Source organism: Pyrgilauda ruficollis, unplaced genomic scaffold, assembly GCF_017590135.1.
Source record: "Pyrgilauda ruficollis isolate IOZ18807 unplaced genomic scaffold, ASM1759013v1 scaffold45, whole genome shotgun sequence".
NCBI lineage: Eukaryota > Metazoa > Chordata > Aves > Passeriformes > Passeridae > Pyrgilauda > Pyrgilauda ruficollis.
Window position 1 is genome coordinate 5,719,694 of NW_024526044.1, and position 13,290 is coordinate 5,732,983.

General features: G+C 59.0%; 1 protein-coding gene across 1 annotated transcript; it reads left to right on the forward strand.

Moving 5' to 3' along the window:
- The first annotated feature begins 3,111 nt into the window (after positions 1-3,111).
- LOC121359464 (opsin-5-like) lies at positions 3,112-9,057 on the forward strand. Its single transcript, XM_041478410.1, has 5 exons — positions 3,112-3,199; positions 4,518-4,680; positions 5,174-5,301; positions 7,070-7,398; positions 8,503-9,057. Exons 1-5 carry the CDS (start codon positions 3,112-3,114, stop codon positions 9,055-9,057), a joined length of 1,263 nt encoding a protein of 420 aa, XP_041334344.1.
- Positions 9,058-13,290: the final 4,233 nt, after the last annotated feature.

Here is a 13,290-nt window from a genome sequence, read left to right on the forward strand (position 1 = left end):
GAGCGGTGCGGGAGGGACACAGCGCGGTGCGGGAGGGACAGCGCGGTGCGGGAGGGACAGAGCGGTGCGGGAGGGACACAGAGCGGTGCGGGAGGGACACCGCGCCGTGCGGGAGGGACACAGAGCGGTGCGGGAGGGACACCGCGCCGTGCGGGAGGGACACAGAGCGGTGCGGGAGGGACACCGCGCCGTGCGGGAGGGACACAGAGCGGTGCGGACAGTTCAGTTCAGCGCGGCGCGGTGCCCAGCGGAGCTGTCCGTCGCCGGCGGTGCTGAGCGAGTGGCGGAGCCGCCTCCGCCCCGCGGAGCCCCGGTAAGTTCCTGCGGCGGGGACAGGAGCGGGCAGCGCCCGGGACTCCTCCGGGAAAGGTGAGGCGCTGCCCCGGAGGGACGCGGGGCCCCGGGTGCCCCCAGCCCGGGTGATGGCAGGACAGGGGTTCCGCGGATCCCCCCGGGTGAGGGCAGGACAGGAGTCCCGCGGATCCCCCCGGGTGAGGGCAGGACACGGGTCCCGCGGATCCCCCCGGGTGAGGGCAGGACAGGGGTCCTGCGGATCCCCCCGGGTGAGGGCAGGACAGCGGTCCCGCGGATCCCCCCGGGTGAGGGCAGGACAGGGGTCCTGCGGATCCCCCCCGGTGAGGGCAGGACAGGGGTCCCGCGGATCCCCCCGGGTGAGGGCAGGACACGGGTCCCGCGGATCCCCCCGGGTGAGGGCAGGACACGGGTCCCGCCCGGGTGCAGCAGCGCCGGGAGCCCCCCGGGTCCGAGCTGTGTGTTCCGTGCCTGCCCTGAGCACCGGCGGTGTGTGTGAGCGAGTGACACGCTTGGGGCTGTGGGCAGGGTCGAACTCCCCTAAAAGAGGCTTGCAGGAGTCCCGGGTGGGAAACTGAGGCAGAAAGCAGGTTTTACTGTCTGTAGCCAGTGGGGATGGGCAGCCCTGGCACAGGAGAACTCTGTGATTTCGGGTAGGGGTCTGTCCTCACACTGCTGCCTGTCCTTCCCACCCTGAGCGCTGCCCAGCTGTGTGCTTCTGCTATTCTGTGACTTTCTAAAGCCTGCACTATTTGCTAGGTAGGCAACAGTGTCTGAGCTTCCCCTGTGCTGGGAATTGCAGAAATTGATTTCTGCTGTTGACTATCGAAAGAGTCTGGATGTCAGGAGAGCTTCCAGGCTCATCAGGTTTCTTCCTCCTCTCCAAGGCAGACTCTGGCTTTGTAGCACGTCTGCTGAAGGAAAGCAACTGTTCAAGTCTGGAGGAGAAAAGGGCAAAGCTGACAATCACACAAAATGAAAGCAGGATTTTCCATGCAGACAGAGTGCATGTGACCAGGCCAGTCCAGCCATGCCAGTGTTCTCCCAGGTGCCAGACACGGGCGTGGGTGTAGGTTTGGGTTTAGGTCTGATTCTTCCCGTGAACACAGGAATAAGGGCTGGGATGCAGAATACGAGGGTTTCCTTGTAATGTACCTCTGGCAGCAGCTGCTTGGAAAACTGCATCTCATTTTGAAGTCTGATTAAATTGAGGGGAAAGGAGCTTTCACAGTCTGTCTCTTCTCAGAGCAGCGTCTGAGCAATGGAGCTTAAATCAAATTCAGCAGCTCTGCGTGCCCAGAGCACGCAGCTCTACGTGGCTGAGCAGTTTGATGTTGAAGGGCTGCTCAGTGCTGGCTGTACCTCCAAGGACAGTCTAGGCTGAATCCCCCCACAGGAGTCACAGATTTCGTCTTGACTGAGCACAGTCATGTGTTTGGAATATTTCTGAGTTGGAAGGAAACTTCTGTAGCTGTTTCTGTCAGAAATCATTGTGGATGTGTTTGGTACCTGCACTGATATTTCTGCAGTTTGTGACTCTCCCTAAAGGATGTGCCTGGGCAGGTATCCCCCACCACATGCTCACCTTGATGGGAGGATCCAATTTATGATTTACTTTTGGACACAAGAGGGATAGCTCTCCACATTTCTATAAAACTGATTTATCGTCTATGTCAGTGACAGCAGCACATTGATCAGAACAAGAGATGCATTTTCATCAGTTCTGTATTAGAATGAGAGAGGTGTGCTTTACAGGCAGCTCAAGCACAATCACGAAAATCAGGTTTATCGTAAGCAATATGTCAGAAATAGAAATTCCTGTCCTGTGATTATTGGTGCTTTTTGCCAGCCTGATCTCACAGGACACTTGCAGCTCCCCTGCTGTACTGCAGGATGGAGACCTGCCAGGGATCTGAAGGAAATCAAATCCTACAAGCTTTGCCAGTTCTCTCCTTTGCTGCATGTGTGCTGAGGAGCAGGAACAATTCCTTCCAGACTGTTTATGCTGGGCCTTGCCCTGTCTCATCACCAGTGCAGCTGTGTGGCCACAGTCCCTCCTTTTTCCCTGGCTCTGTGCTCTGAATACACAGATGCTTTGCTAAAGCCTCTTGGAGAGGTGATGTGCTCAGCTTGGCTGCTTCCAAAGGCTCTTGAGGAAGATCAGCTGTGGCCTAGGGGAGAACTGTGCATTATGAGAAATTCAGGAGTGATTTGCTCAGCTCTAAATGAAGGTTGTTCCCAATTAGATTAATGAAAACATCGTTCTCATGTGCAGAGTCACTTGGTCTGTACAGGGAGATATAAATCTCCCATCCCTGTACACAGACACTCTGAAAAGCACAGGAGAGTAAAGAAGATAATTTTCACTGGGCTGTGAAGAATTGAGCATCCAGGGTGGGAGGAGAGGAGCCCAGAGCCCCCTCCCACCACCAGCCCTGTGTCCTGCTGCCACCCATCAGCCCTGGGGGCTGCCAGCTCGGGGGTGTCCTGGCTGCTCCGAGCAGGCAGCCCCTGTGTCCCAACACGCCGTGCCTGTGCAGTCACACAAGGCCAGGACTTGCCCAGAGAATTGCCACGCAAAGGCTGATGCTCAGCAGTGAAACCTGTGGCTGGAGGAATGGCAGTCAAGTGGGATTACCAGCCTGAGCCCACCCCTGGCTGCTCAGTGCTGCAGGCAGCGCTGGCCAGAGGACCCTGCTGGCCAGGGATGTGTCACAGATCCTCTGGGGAACTCAGGGAGCTGGGCACTCCTCCTCAGCCAGAATTCACTCTCACTCCCATGTGTGTCTTGCTTTACAGATGGGGAATGCGTCCAACACCTCAGTGTTCACCTCCACCTTATCGGAGAGAGAAGACCTGATTTTTGGCACTCTCTATTTGGTCTTTGGTAAGGAAAGATGGCCTGTTGATCCCCATGTCCCTGCCCAGCTGCCTGCCAGAGACAGTCAGGCCTTTTCAGTCACTGGTGCTTCTAGAAGTGTCCAGTCATTAGCAGATTAATTAAACTGACCCTTCCCATGTTACCCAAAAGTATGGTCTGGTGACTGCATTCCCCTCTCAGGTGAATTGCAAGTTCCTGTTATGGTTTTAAATATTTGAGAAGTTGAATAACTTTGAGGAATGTCCTGTAACTCCTACCACAGCCACCTGAGGTGAGACAGGCAAGGGCTCTGTTGGTACCACCAGCTTCAGGTCCATTGAAGAGGGTCTGGAACCCGAGCTGGCCGTTGACTTCAGCATGAGTTGGAAAAGCTAATAAAGTGTACTTAGCACAGATGTGAGACTTGCTCTGTGGGAAAAATGCCTTGTGAGGCTGGGAAAAAGGATAAACATCTCAATACTCTGCTTTCCAGTGACTCCAAATCCTCCAGAGCTCTGGATTTGCCCAGATCCCACGTGGGAGTCCTGTTCCCTGAGGGGAGCTCAGTGTTGGCCATTCAGTGGCTTTGGAAGCGGGTTCTTGCCATGAGATTTAATTGCAGCCTAATCCATTAGGGAGGAACTCTTACCCTGCTCAACCTGCCCCGAAAGCAGCAATGATTCCCCTTCTGAGGACACTGAAACCTCTTTTCCATGAAATCACAATTATGTGATGAAAAAGAGAAAGCCCTTATTATAAAACTTAAATCACCGCTGTTGATTTAAATACATTAATAGCAAACAAAGAGCCTTCTTTTGTTTAGTCTGGATTTTCCTTGATCTTCCTAATGCCTTTCTTCTTGTTTATTTTGTTACCATGATATGGGACAGTGCAGACTCACAGGAGTGACTTTGCCAGGAAGAAATTGCGAAGGCCAAGGGGCCCAGCTCGCTGGCCCCACATCAGAGGAGCAGTCTCGCAGAGCTCCTGTTTATCTAGCTGGGAGGAAGTGCCCCTTGCTCCTTCAGCTGCAGCAAGTGACTGCGGCCAGACCCTGCACCCGGAGCCTGCTGCAGCCTCATCCCATCTCTGCCCTCTTACCAAACACCTCTGTAGGATCTCAGGGAGGGGAAGGGATCCAATCCAATGTAAAGGAGCTCCAGATGTGCTCACAGAGCTCTGTGGGTCCCGTGGGCTCCCCTGCTCAGCCCACCCCAGAGAGGGAAGCCTGGAGCCCTCTCCACGCTCTGCAGACTTTGCAGTGTTTCCCTCCAAACATCTCAGGATGCTCCTGGTGCTGTCCTGGCTCTGTCACACTCAGCACCATGCTCTGCCTCCTCCACAGGCATCCTGTCCCTGTCTGGGAACTCACTGCTGCTGCTGGTGGCCCATCAGAAGAGGTCCCTGCTGAAACCTGCCGAGCTCTTCATCGTCAACCTGGCCGTCAGCGACCTGAGCATGACGGTGACGCTCTTCCCCCTGGCCACCTCCTCCTTCTTTGCACACAGGTACCTCGTGGGAGCCGCCCTGCCCTGGCCAGTGGCCCGGTGTGCGCACTGCCTGGGAGCCAGGAGAGCCCTGGCAGGTGCAGAGGGGCTCGGGGTGCCACGGGGGCACACGTAAGCTCCCAGGCAGCCATCCCACAGCCTGTGCTTTCTGCTCCCTGTCCCTGCAGCTCCTCACTGCAAAAGGGGTCTGCGGGTGGGTGTCCAAGCTGGCACTGCAGTGGTGGGAGCTGCTGTGGGTCAGGGCAGCTCCTGCACCCCCAGCTCCACCCACGGGCATCTTTGGGGTGCTCAGGGAACAAATCAGGGCCAAGGCCATGCCCATATTTGCAGCTCAGGTGCTGCAGCGTGCAGCCCATTGGAGCCTCCCACACGAGCCCAGCTCTGCTGCAGGAATGGGAAATCCGCTGGGAAACTCCCACGCAGGAGAAGCTCCAGTGCAGCCGAGGGCAGGGCTGAGGGGCAGGGACGGGCTCACCTCGGGCTGTCCTTGCAGGTGGCTCTTCGACCAGGCCGTGTGCACGCTCTACGCCTTCTGCGGGGTCCTGTTCGGGCTGTGCAGCCTGGCCAGCCTGACGGTGCTCAGCACGCTCTGCTGCCTCAAGGTCTGCTACCCGGCATACGGTAGGTGCTGGGATGCGTTATCCGATCCTCACTCACACCCCGCCCGGTTAACAGAGCCCTTTTCCTTTAGTGAGCCACATCCACCTCCTCAGGGAAAGCTTTGCCCCAGGGCAACTCATTCCCAGTCAATATTTTGTCACGGAATCACAGAAACAAGTTTAGGCTGGAAAATATCTATAAGATCCTTGAGTCCAGCTGTTACCACAGCACTCCCAAGTCCAGCTCTAAACCATGTCCCCAGTCTGTGTGGCTGTATCACAGCAGATTGCAGGTTTTTGAATGTCCATACACAGACTTGAGCTTAGGCTAGAGCAGACTGCAGCTGGGAAGCCACAAGCTCTGGCAGAGCAACGAGAGCTGCTTTCCCTGGTCCCTGGTGGGAGAGCCATAGGATAAATGTATTTAATTCACTGAAATAATTAATACAGGAGGGCTGGGGTTGCAGTGTCACAGCTCATGTCTGTAGCCCTGTTTTCACCTGCGTGTCCTCCACAGAGCTAAGGTGAATGATTGCACTGCAGAGAGCCCCTGAGGAAGTGAGGGAGCTATGGATCTTCCTTACACAGCTCCTACTCCAATTTGGAGTCCTTAATTTCCTCAGCTCAGCTGCTAATCCTCCCTCTAGCATTTATCTTCAGAATAGACTTTCCATTAAAGACCAAAAACAGAAACAAAATGGGAAATCATACATATCAGTTTGGTTTGCAGACCAGCACCCCAGGGTCCCTCCTATCCCCCTCTCCCCCACTCACTGCCCGTGTGCTCAGAGCCAGTGTCTGCTGCCAGCCACCAGTGTGTCCCCAGCAGCTCTCAGTGCCTCAAGGACAGTGCTGGAGCAGAGCCACCTTGGTGCCAGCACTACAGCTCAGGAGGTGGCTAAAAAGGTGGGAGGAAAGATGAAGATGTAGGCTGGCTGTGGAAAGGCAGCCCACGTGGCAGTGGCGTTTCCCTGCACAGCCTCTGCTCTTGGTCAGCCAGTGCTTGGCAGCCTGGCACTTGGGGCACACCTACAGCCCAGCCCATCTTCTGTGAGGAAGTGCAGAATCACTTCTTGCTCTTAGTTGCTTAGTTTCAAAGCAAAATGTTATTTGTATACATGTCTGAAGATACAGCACTTTACAGCGAGCCTTAGAAGATCAGAGAGTTTGAGATTCGATGGGGGTTGGGACAAAAATGAAAACAAAACATCTCCCCCAGAGCTTCAATCTGCAGGGAGGGAAAGGTCCCTCAGGTGGCAGGGTCTGGGTGGCCTCAAGGAGCCCCAGCAGTGCCCATGAGCACAGGAGCCCTGGCAGTGCCCATGAGCACAGGAGCCCCAGCAATGAGCACAGGAGCCCCAGCAGTGAGCACAGGAGCCCTGGCATTGAGCACAGGAGTCCCGGCAGTGCCCATGAGCACAGGAGCCCTGGCAGTGCCTGGTGAGCACAGGAGCCCCAGCAGTGAGCACAAGAGTCCCGGCAGTGCCCATGAGCACAGGAGCCCCGGCAGTGAGCACAGGAGCCCCAGCAGTGAGCACAGGAGCCCTGGCAGTGCCCGGTGGATCCCCAGCAGTGAGCACAGGAGCCCCAGCAGTGCCCATGAGCACAGGAGCCCTGGCAGTGAGCACAGGAGCCCCGGCATTGCTCCTCCGGCCCGAGGGGTGCGCGGCCGGCCCAGGCCGGACCCCAGCGCCTCCCCGGGCTCCTGTGCCGGGGCTGGGGCTGTGGGTGCCCCAGGGCAGCTCCCTCTCCGCTGCCCCTGGCCCACAGGAGCCCTCCCCACGCCGCAGGGAGCAGGTTCTCGCGGGGCCACGCCGCCGGGCTGCTGCCGGCCGTGTGGGCCTACGCCCTGGCCTTCGCCAGCGCGCCCCTGGCCCGCTGGGGCAGCTACGGCCCCGAGCCCTACGGGACAGCCTGCTGCGTCACCTGGGAGGCCTCCGGCCGGGGGGCCACGCTCTACATCCTCGCCCTCTTCATCTTCTGCTACCTGCTGCCCTGCCTGCTCATCCTGGCGTCCTACGCGCTGATCCTGTGGACGGTGTGGGCGTCGCGGAGAGCCGTGAGGCAGCACACGTCCCCCCGGCGCGGGGCCCGCGGCCTGCACGGCCTGCTCCTCAGGGTACGGGGAACACGGGGAGCACGGGGAACACCGGGAACACGGGGAACACGGGGAACACGGGGAACGGGGCTGCTCCTCAGGGTACAGGGAACACGGGGAGCACGGGGAGCACGGGTAGCACAGGGAGCACGGGGAACACGGGGAACGGGGCTGCTCCTCAGGGTACGGGGAACAGGGGGAACATGGGGAACAGGGCTGCTCCTCAGGGTATGGGGAACACAGGGAACGGGGCTGCTCTTCAGGGAACAGGGGGAATGGGGCTGCTCCCCAGGGTACAGAAAATGGGGGCTGTTCCTCAAGGAACAGGGAATGCGGCTGCTCCTCAAGGTACCAGGGACTAGGGGCTGTGGGGTCATGGGGTGCCCTGCCCAGCCCGCTGCCCAGGGGCAGGTGAGCAGCAGGGCCCCTCCTGCCCGGCGTCTGCTGTTCCTGAGGAATTCTCCAGGTGTTTGTGCCAGCGTGGGTAACAACACATTGCTCCTCATTTAAAGTCATCAGGTGGAGGAGTTTTCATTTTAAATTACATTGGAAAAGATCATAAAGGAACTTGCATGAGTCATTGTTCCCCAGACTACAAGCTAATACTATAATTTACCAAGAATATGTAAAAAACCCCGAATAACCTTTAAAAAACCCAGCAAGAAAGAAAACAACTTGCAAGCCTGGCTCCAAAGGAAACATCCACATCCATTCAGGGCAGGGGGACTGAGCACAGCCCACTTCCAGGCCTCCCAAGCCACACAGGTTGCAGGAGGGATTTGCAGCGCTGCCGAAAGCTGTTGGGGTCCGATGCTGAGCTGGTCCTGCCAGGTCACTGGGTCCTTTGCACCCACCTGGCACAGCAGCCTGAGGCCATTCCCGAGTTCCCCAGGCGGGACAGGGCACGAGTGGCCTGAAGCAGGAGCAGGTCTGTGCATGGGCTGCGCTGAGTTGCTGCCCTGCTCTCCCACATTCCAGTACAGGTCCGGAAGGCAGATCACCTTTCCCTGGGGGTGTGAGGGCTGCTCAGGGTCCTGCCGCACGTGGCTGGGTTTGGGGGGTGTCAGCGTCCCCCGAAAGCTCAGGAGGCTCACGGTGCCGCCATCTGCTCTGCTCCTTCTGCAGCTGAGCATCGCCGTGTGCCTGGGGTTCCTGGCTGCCTGGACTCCCTACGCCGTGCTGGCGCTGTGGGCGCTGCTGGGGGACGCCAGCCAGGTGCCAGCGCTGGCCTTCGTGCTCTCGGCCGTCCTTGCCAAGTCCTCGACGCTCTACAACCCGCTGGTGTACCTGCTGCTCAAGCCCAGCTTCCACGAGCTGCTGTCCAAGGACGGGGCGCTGCCGCGGGCCCTGCACACCCTCCTGTGCTGCGGCTGCCGGGGCACCGCGCTCCGGCCCTTCCCGGCCGCGGGCTGCAGGGGATGCTCCGGTGCTTGCAGCAGCTGCAGTGAGGTTTTTGAGTGTTTCAGTGGCTGCCCCAGGTGCCACGCTCCCCCCCGGCTGCCCGGCGGCCCTGCCCAGCGTGGGCCCCTGGCCGTGCTGGCCGGAGGGGCCGCGGGGCAGCCGGGGCTCAGGAGGACGGTGCAGGTGGTGGTGCTGCTCACACGGAGGTGGCCAGGCCTGGGCACTGCCAGCGTGGCACGGGAGGCCCTGCCCTCGGCCATGGCCAAGGAGCTGCTCTGAGCCCGGCCCTGCCCAGCTGTGTCCTAGCAGAGCGCTGGAACACAAACCCAAACGCAGCATTCTCTCACCCCGTGCCCTGCGGGTCCCAGACGTTCCACACCTGAAGTGACATGAAGATGACAGACCAACCCCTCTGGTTTGGCTCCTGCAGCTCTGAGCCTGGTGTTTGCACTCGCAAAAACAAGAACAAAAACAGAGCCCAGTGCCTGAGATGTGCCCAGGGTGCAGCCCAGCTTACTTACAGTCTCTCCTGCAGTTTGCTCTCTGGGCCCTTGGCCTTTGTTTTTCCAACCTGGTGCTCTGATGGCCAAGTAGGAACTTGGTTGTCTGAAAAATCGTGCCTGGCAGGGCGGGCTGGGGGCCAGCAGGCCCCGAGGGGAATCTACCTCCAGTGCCAGCTCCTGCAGCCCCCACAGCCACCTGTGTCCTGCTGGGGAGTGGCACTGTCCACACAGCTACCTCACCTGGGGTAAGGAAGCACCTCCCTCCAGGTCCCTGGGACTGCTCTCTGTGCCAGCTGTGCTATCCTGCTCCCTCCACTGCAGTGAAAGCCACCACTGTCCCACAGACAGAAATGGGAGCTTGCTCTAGAGCAAGGATTTGGGGTTACAATAATCCTGGAGTGAGTAGTGGCAGTCCCAGGGAATGATCAGCAGGCAGGGAACTGCAAATCTGTGGGTGAGCAGCACCCTGGAGAAGGGACAGTGGCTGCAGGGTGTCCCCAGTGCTGGGACAGTGGGGCAGCTCATGCACAGGGCAGCAGCTGCCTGGGCTGCAGCATCCCGAAGGATTAGTTGGCCTTTGGGGATCACTGAGGGCAGCACACCCTGGGTAGAGCCTGGGACAAAAAGGAACCAGAAGCTGTGCCAGAGCCTGGTGCAAAGCCATCCACAGCATAACCCCACCTGGAAAGCTCCCTGTGCCCCATCCCCAGGGCATCTCACATGTCTCCACTGAGCATTCATCATGTTCCAGCTGTCATTTCTAAAGTAAATCCACTCGTGCAAAACCAGCGTCAGACTCAGTTCAGCTCCGTGTCGGTGGCTGCACTCCAGGATAACGGGAATGCAGATGGGGATGGTGCAGAGCTTGCCCGGGGCCAGAGCGTGCTGGGGCTGGGTGCCACGGGCAGCACGCAGAGAGGGGCACAGCCCATGGGCTGGGCACGGGCACCTGGCACCATGAACCTGCTCTGCCCCGGCAGCCCGGCCTCCAGAGAGCCACAAACATGCTGTGTCCGGCAGCAACGGGACCCTGCCACAGCCCTGCGTGTGCCCCGGGCCACCCCGGGCCGCCCCGGGCCACCCTGGACCACCCCGGGCCATCCTGGACCACCCCGGGCCACCCCGGGCCATCCTGGACCACCCTGGGCCACCCCGGGCCATCCTGGGCCACCCCGGGCCACCCCGGGCCACCCCGGGCCATCCTGGACCACCCTGGGCCACCCCGGGCCACCCCGGGCCATCCTGCTGCTGCCCGTGGAGAGGAGCCTCCAGAAAGGGAGCGGGGCCGATTTCCCCTCGGAGGACACAAACACGAAGGGCTGCTGCCATCTCCTGGGGGCTCTCAGGGCATGTCCCCGGGATGGACAGGGACCAAGGACTGACCAGCCAGGATGGACACTGGGCTGTGCCAGGCCTGGGGACAGAGCATTGGGTCCCTGCTCCTCCTGCCAGCCCCCTGGCCGACGGCTTTGGCCCCTGCTGCCTAAAAATCCGGTGCTCCAGAGATCATCTAAAGAAGACAGGGAGAAAGATAATGACCTGCCAATCCCCCAAGTCCTTTATTAGTCCAGAAAACCTCCAGATCAGTGTTTTCATGCACAGGTCGGTGTGAGCATGCCCAACACTGAGCCCCAGTGCTGGGGGTGTCTAATCTCCATTCCCAGACACTCCTGCTGCCACGGGCCGAGGAGCTGCAGCCACCCAGCAAACCCCAACCATTCCAACAAACTCCATGTGCTGAGGCCAGGCCAAACGGCCAGTCCAGGGTCTGGCACTGCCCAGGCTGGCTCCATCCCGTGGGGCATGGCACAGCTGGGGCCAATGTAGCCGTGTCCCCAGCTGGGAATGGTGCTGACAGCTGCCACCAATTACTGAGGATTAGAGACAACCCCTCTGTCTCGGGCAGCTCCCCTGGTGCTGCTGGTGGGCTGAGCCTGAGAAGAGGGTGGTGGCTTCACCCTCGAGCTGAGGCCCAGCAGGGTTTGGAAGAGGGCTCCTGATTGCAAGAACCAATTTCCTTGGGTCTGGTCGTGCTGCAGCGCTGTATTTCTGCTCAGTGAGGGCACGGAGCAGGAATGGAGCCAGGGTTGCCTTGGGGTGGGTTTGGTGCCCGGGGGCTGCACTATGGATTCTGCATTTCCCACTGTGTTGGCTTGCCTGGGAGTCTGAGGGCACAGCTACAACGCCAAGGTGGCAGGGACGCCATCTGTTCTAGGAGAGGAAAAATGGGGAATAAGGTGGCTGTCAAGGAAAGTCAGCAAAGTCGTACATGAATGTGAAAATCAAACACAGCAGAAATTTCTTGCAGTGGTTCTGAGCGATGGAGGTTAACGTGTAGTTTGAGGGAAAGTGAAGCCTTAACTCTGAGTTGTGCAAATGTGGTGATATTTTAGTGCAGTTGCTTTTTAAATAGCTCCCCCACCCCCCATTGCTCCAGCTTCATTGCCCCAAATGATTTAATTCCTTCTGCCTGTGGTGGATAATTGAAGGTAAAAATGCTTCCAGCTGGGGCTCTCAGCTCCTTTCCTGGTGTTGTCCAGGGGCAGGACTGGGAGCAGGACCAGCCTCCCCAGCAGCTCTGTGCTCCAGCAGGACCCCAAAACTCATCCATCTCCTGCTCCAATCGTGAGGGTGAAGCCCAGATGGAAATGCTATCAGCTCAAACCAGAGCTGCCCTCAGTAATGCCCAGGGAGGCTTTGCAGTCAGGCCCTTCTGTAGCTCCAGAACTGGCTGCTGCACAAAGCTGAGGGTGCACGTGGCCCTGGTCCTGCGCTGTCCCCTCCTGTGGCCTCAGCCTGTGCCACTGACCCTTAAGTGCAGCCCCAGAGGTGGAAACGCCTCAGGTGGGAGCTCACCTGGGGGCACAGGCATGGGGAAAAGCCAAAAGGTGTTTAATCAGCACAGGTCAGAGCTCTGCTCTGGCTCCCCAGAGGCTGAGCTCCTGAAGGGCAGGTGAGGACTCCTGGTTGTGGCAGCTTTGGAAACAGCCCAGAGTGCTTTGGTGTGCAAAGCAAGCAGCATCTCTGCAGCCTGGAGGGTCAGCCAGAGCTCACCGAGCAGCAGCCCCCGCCTCCGCTGCTGGGCTGCTCAGCTGAGAATATCAAGAAATCAAGTTCACTCTTGCACAGGTTTGCAGGTGACATCAGGTTAGGAAGGAGGAGCTAACTTGTGGAAAGAGGGTTAGGGTTTAATATTGGTCTGATAAAACTGGAAATTGTCTAAAGTAACTGCCAGAAATGTCAATGAAGAATAATATTTATTTCTTAAGCATATTAAGTGAAAACTCCAAAAGGAGAAGTGACTGACAGAAAAGCCATTGTATTGATAAATGAATATAAGCATTGGACACTATGGTAAAGACTTCTTTTTGTTCCGAAATGAGAGTTAGCTTTGCTCTCCCAGAATACACACTTAATTCCAAGGTTTGACAAGCGTAATGTTATGTTAAGTTTTAGAACAGTTGTTTTTAAACCCAGCATCCGCAGCGTCTTCACCGGGATCCTCAGAGCGATCCCCGCGCCCACCGCCGCGCGGCCCGGGGCGCTGCCGCCGCCCGCCGCCAGAGGGCGGCAGCGAACAGCGCACCTGGCGGCGGGGGCGGCGCCACCGGGCCCGGGAGCGGGAGCGGGAACGGCACGGCCGGGGGGGAGCGGGAGGGACCGGGAACGGGAACGGCCGGGGGGGACCGGGAACGGCCGGGGGCCGCGGCCCTCGGGTGCGGCAGCGGGACGGGGGCACTGTGGCAGCCCCGGCACGGAGCACCTGAGGAGCTCTCAGGGACCTCCCGGGCGTAAAGGGGAGAAGCAGCAGGAGTGATGGGTAAGTGAACTCCGTCTGCTGGGGCCCGGACGGGTGACAGACAGGCTGAGGGTCACACACATCCCCCAGGGATGACACAGGCACCGGCGGCTTCGGGCCGCGGCCCTCGGGTGCGGCGGCGGGACGGGGGCACTGTGGCAGCCCCAGCACGGAGCACCTGAGGAGCTCTCAGGGACCTCCCGGGCGTAA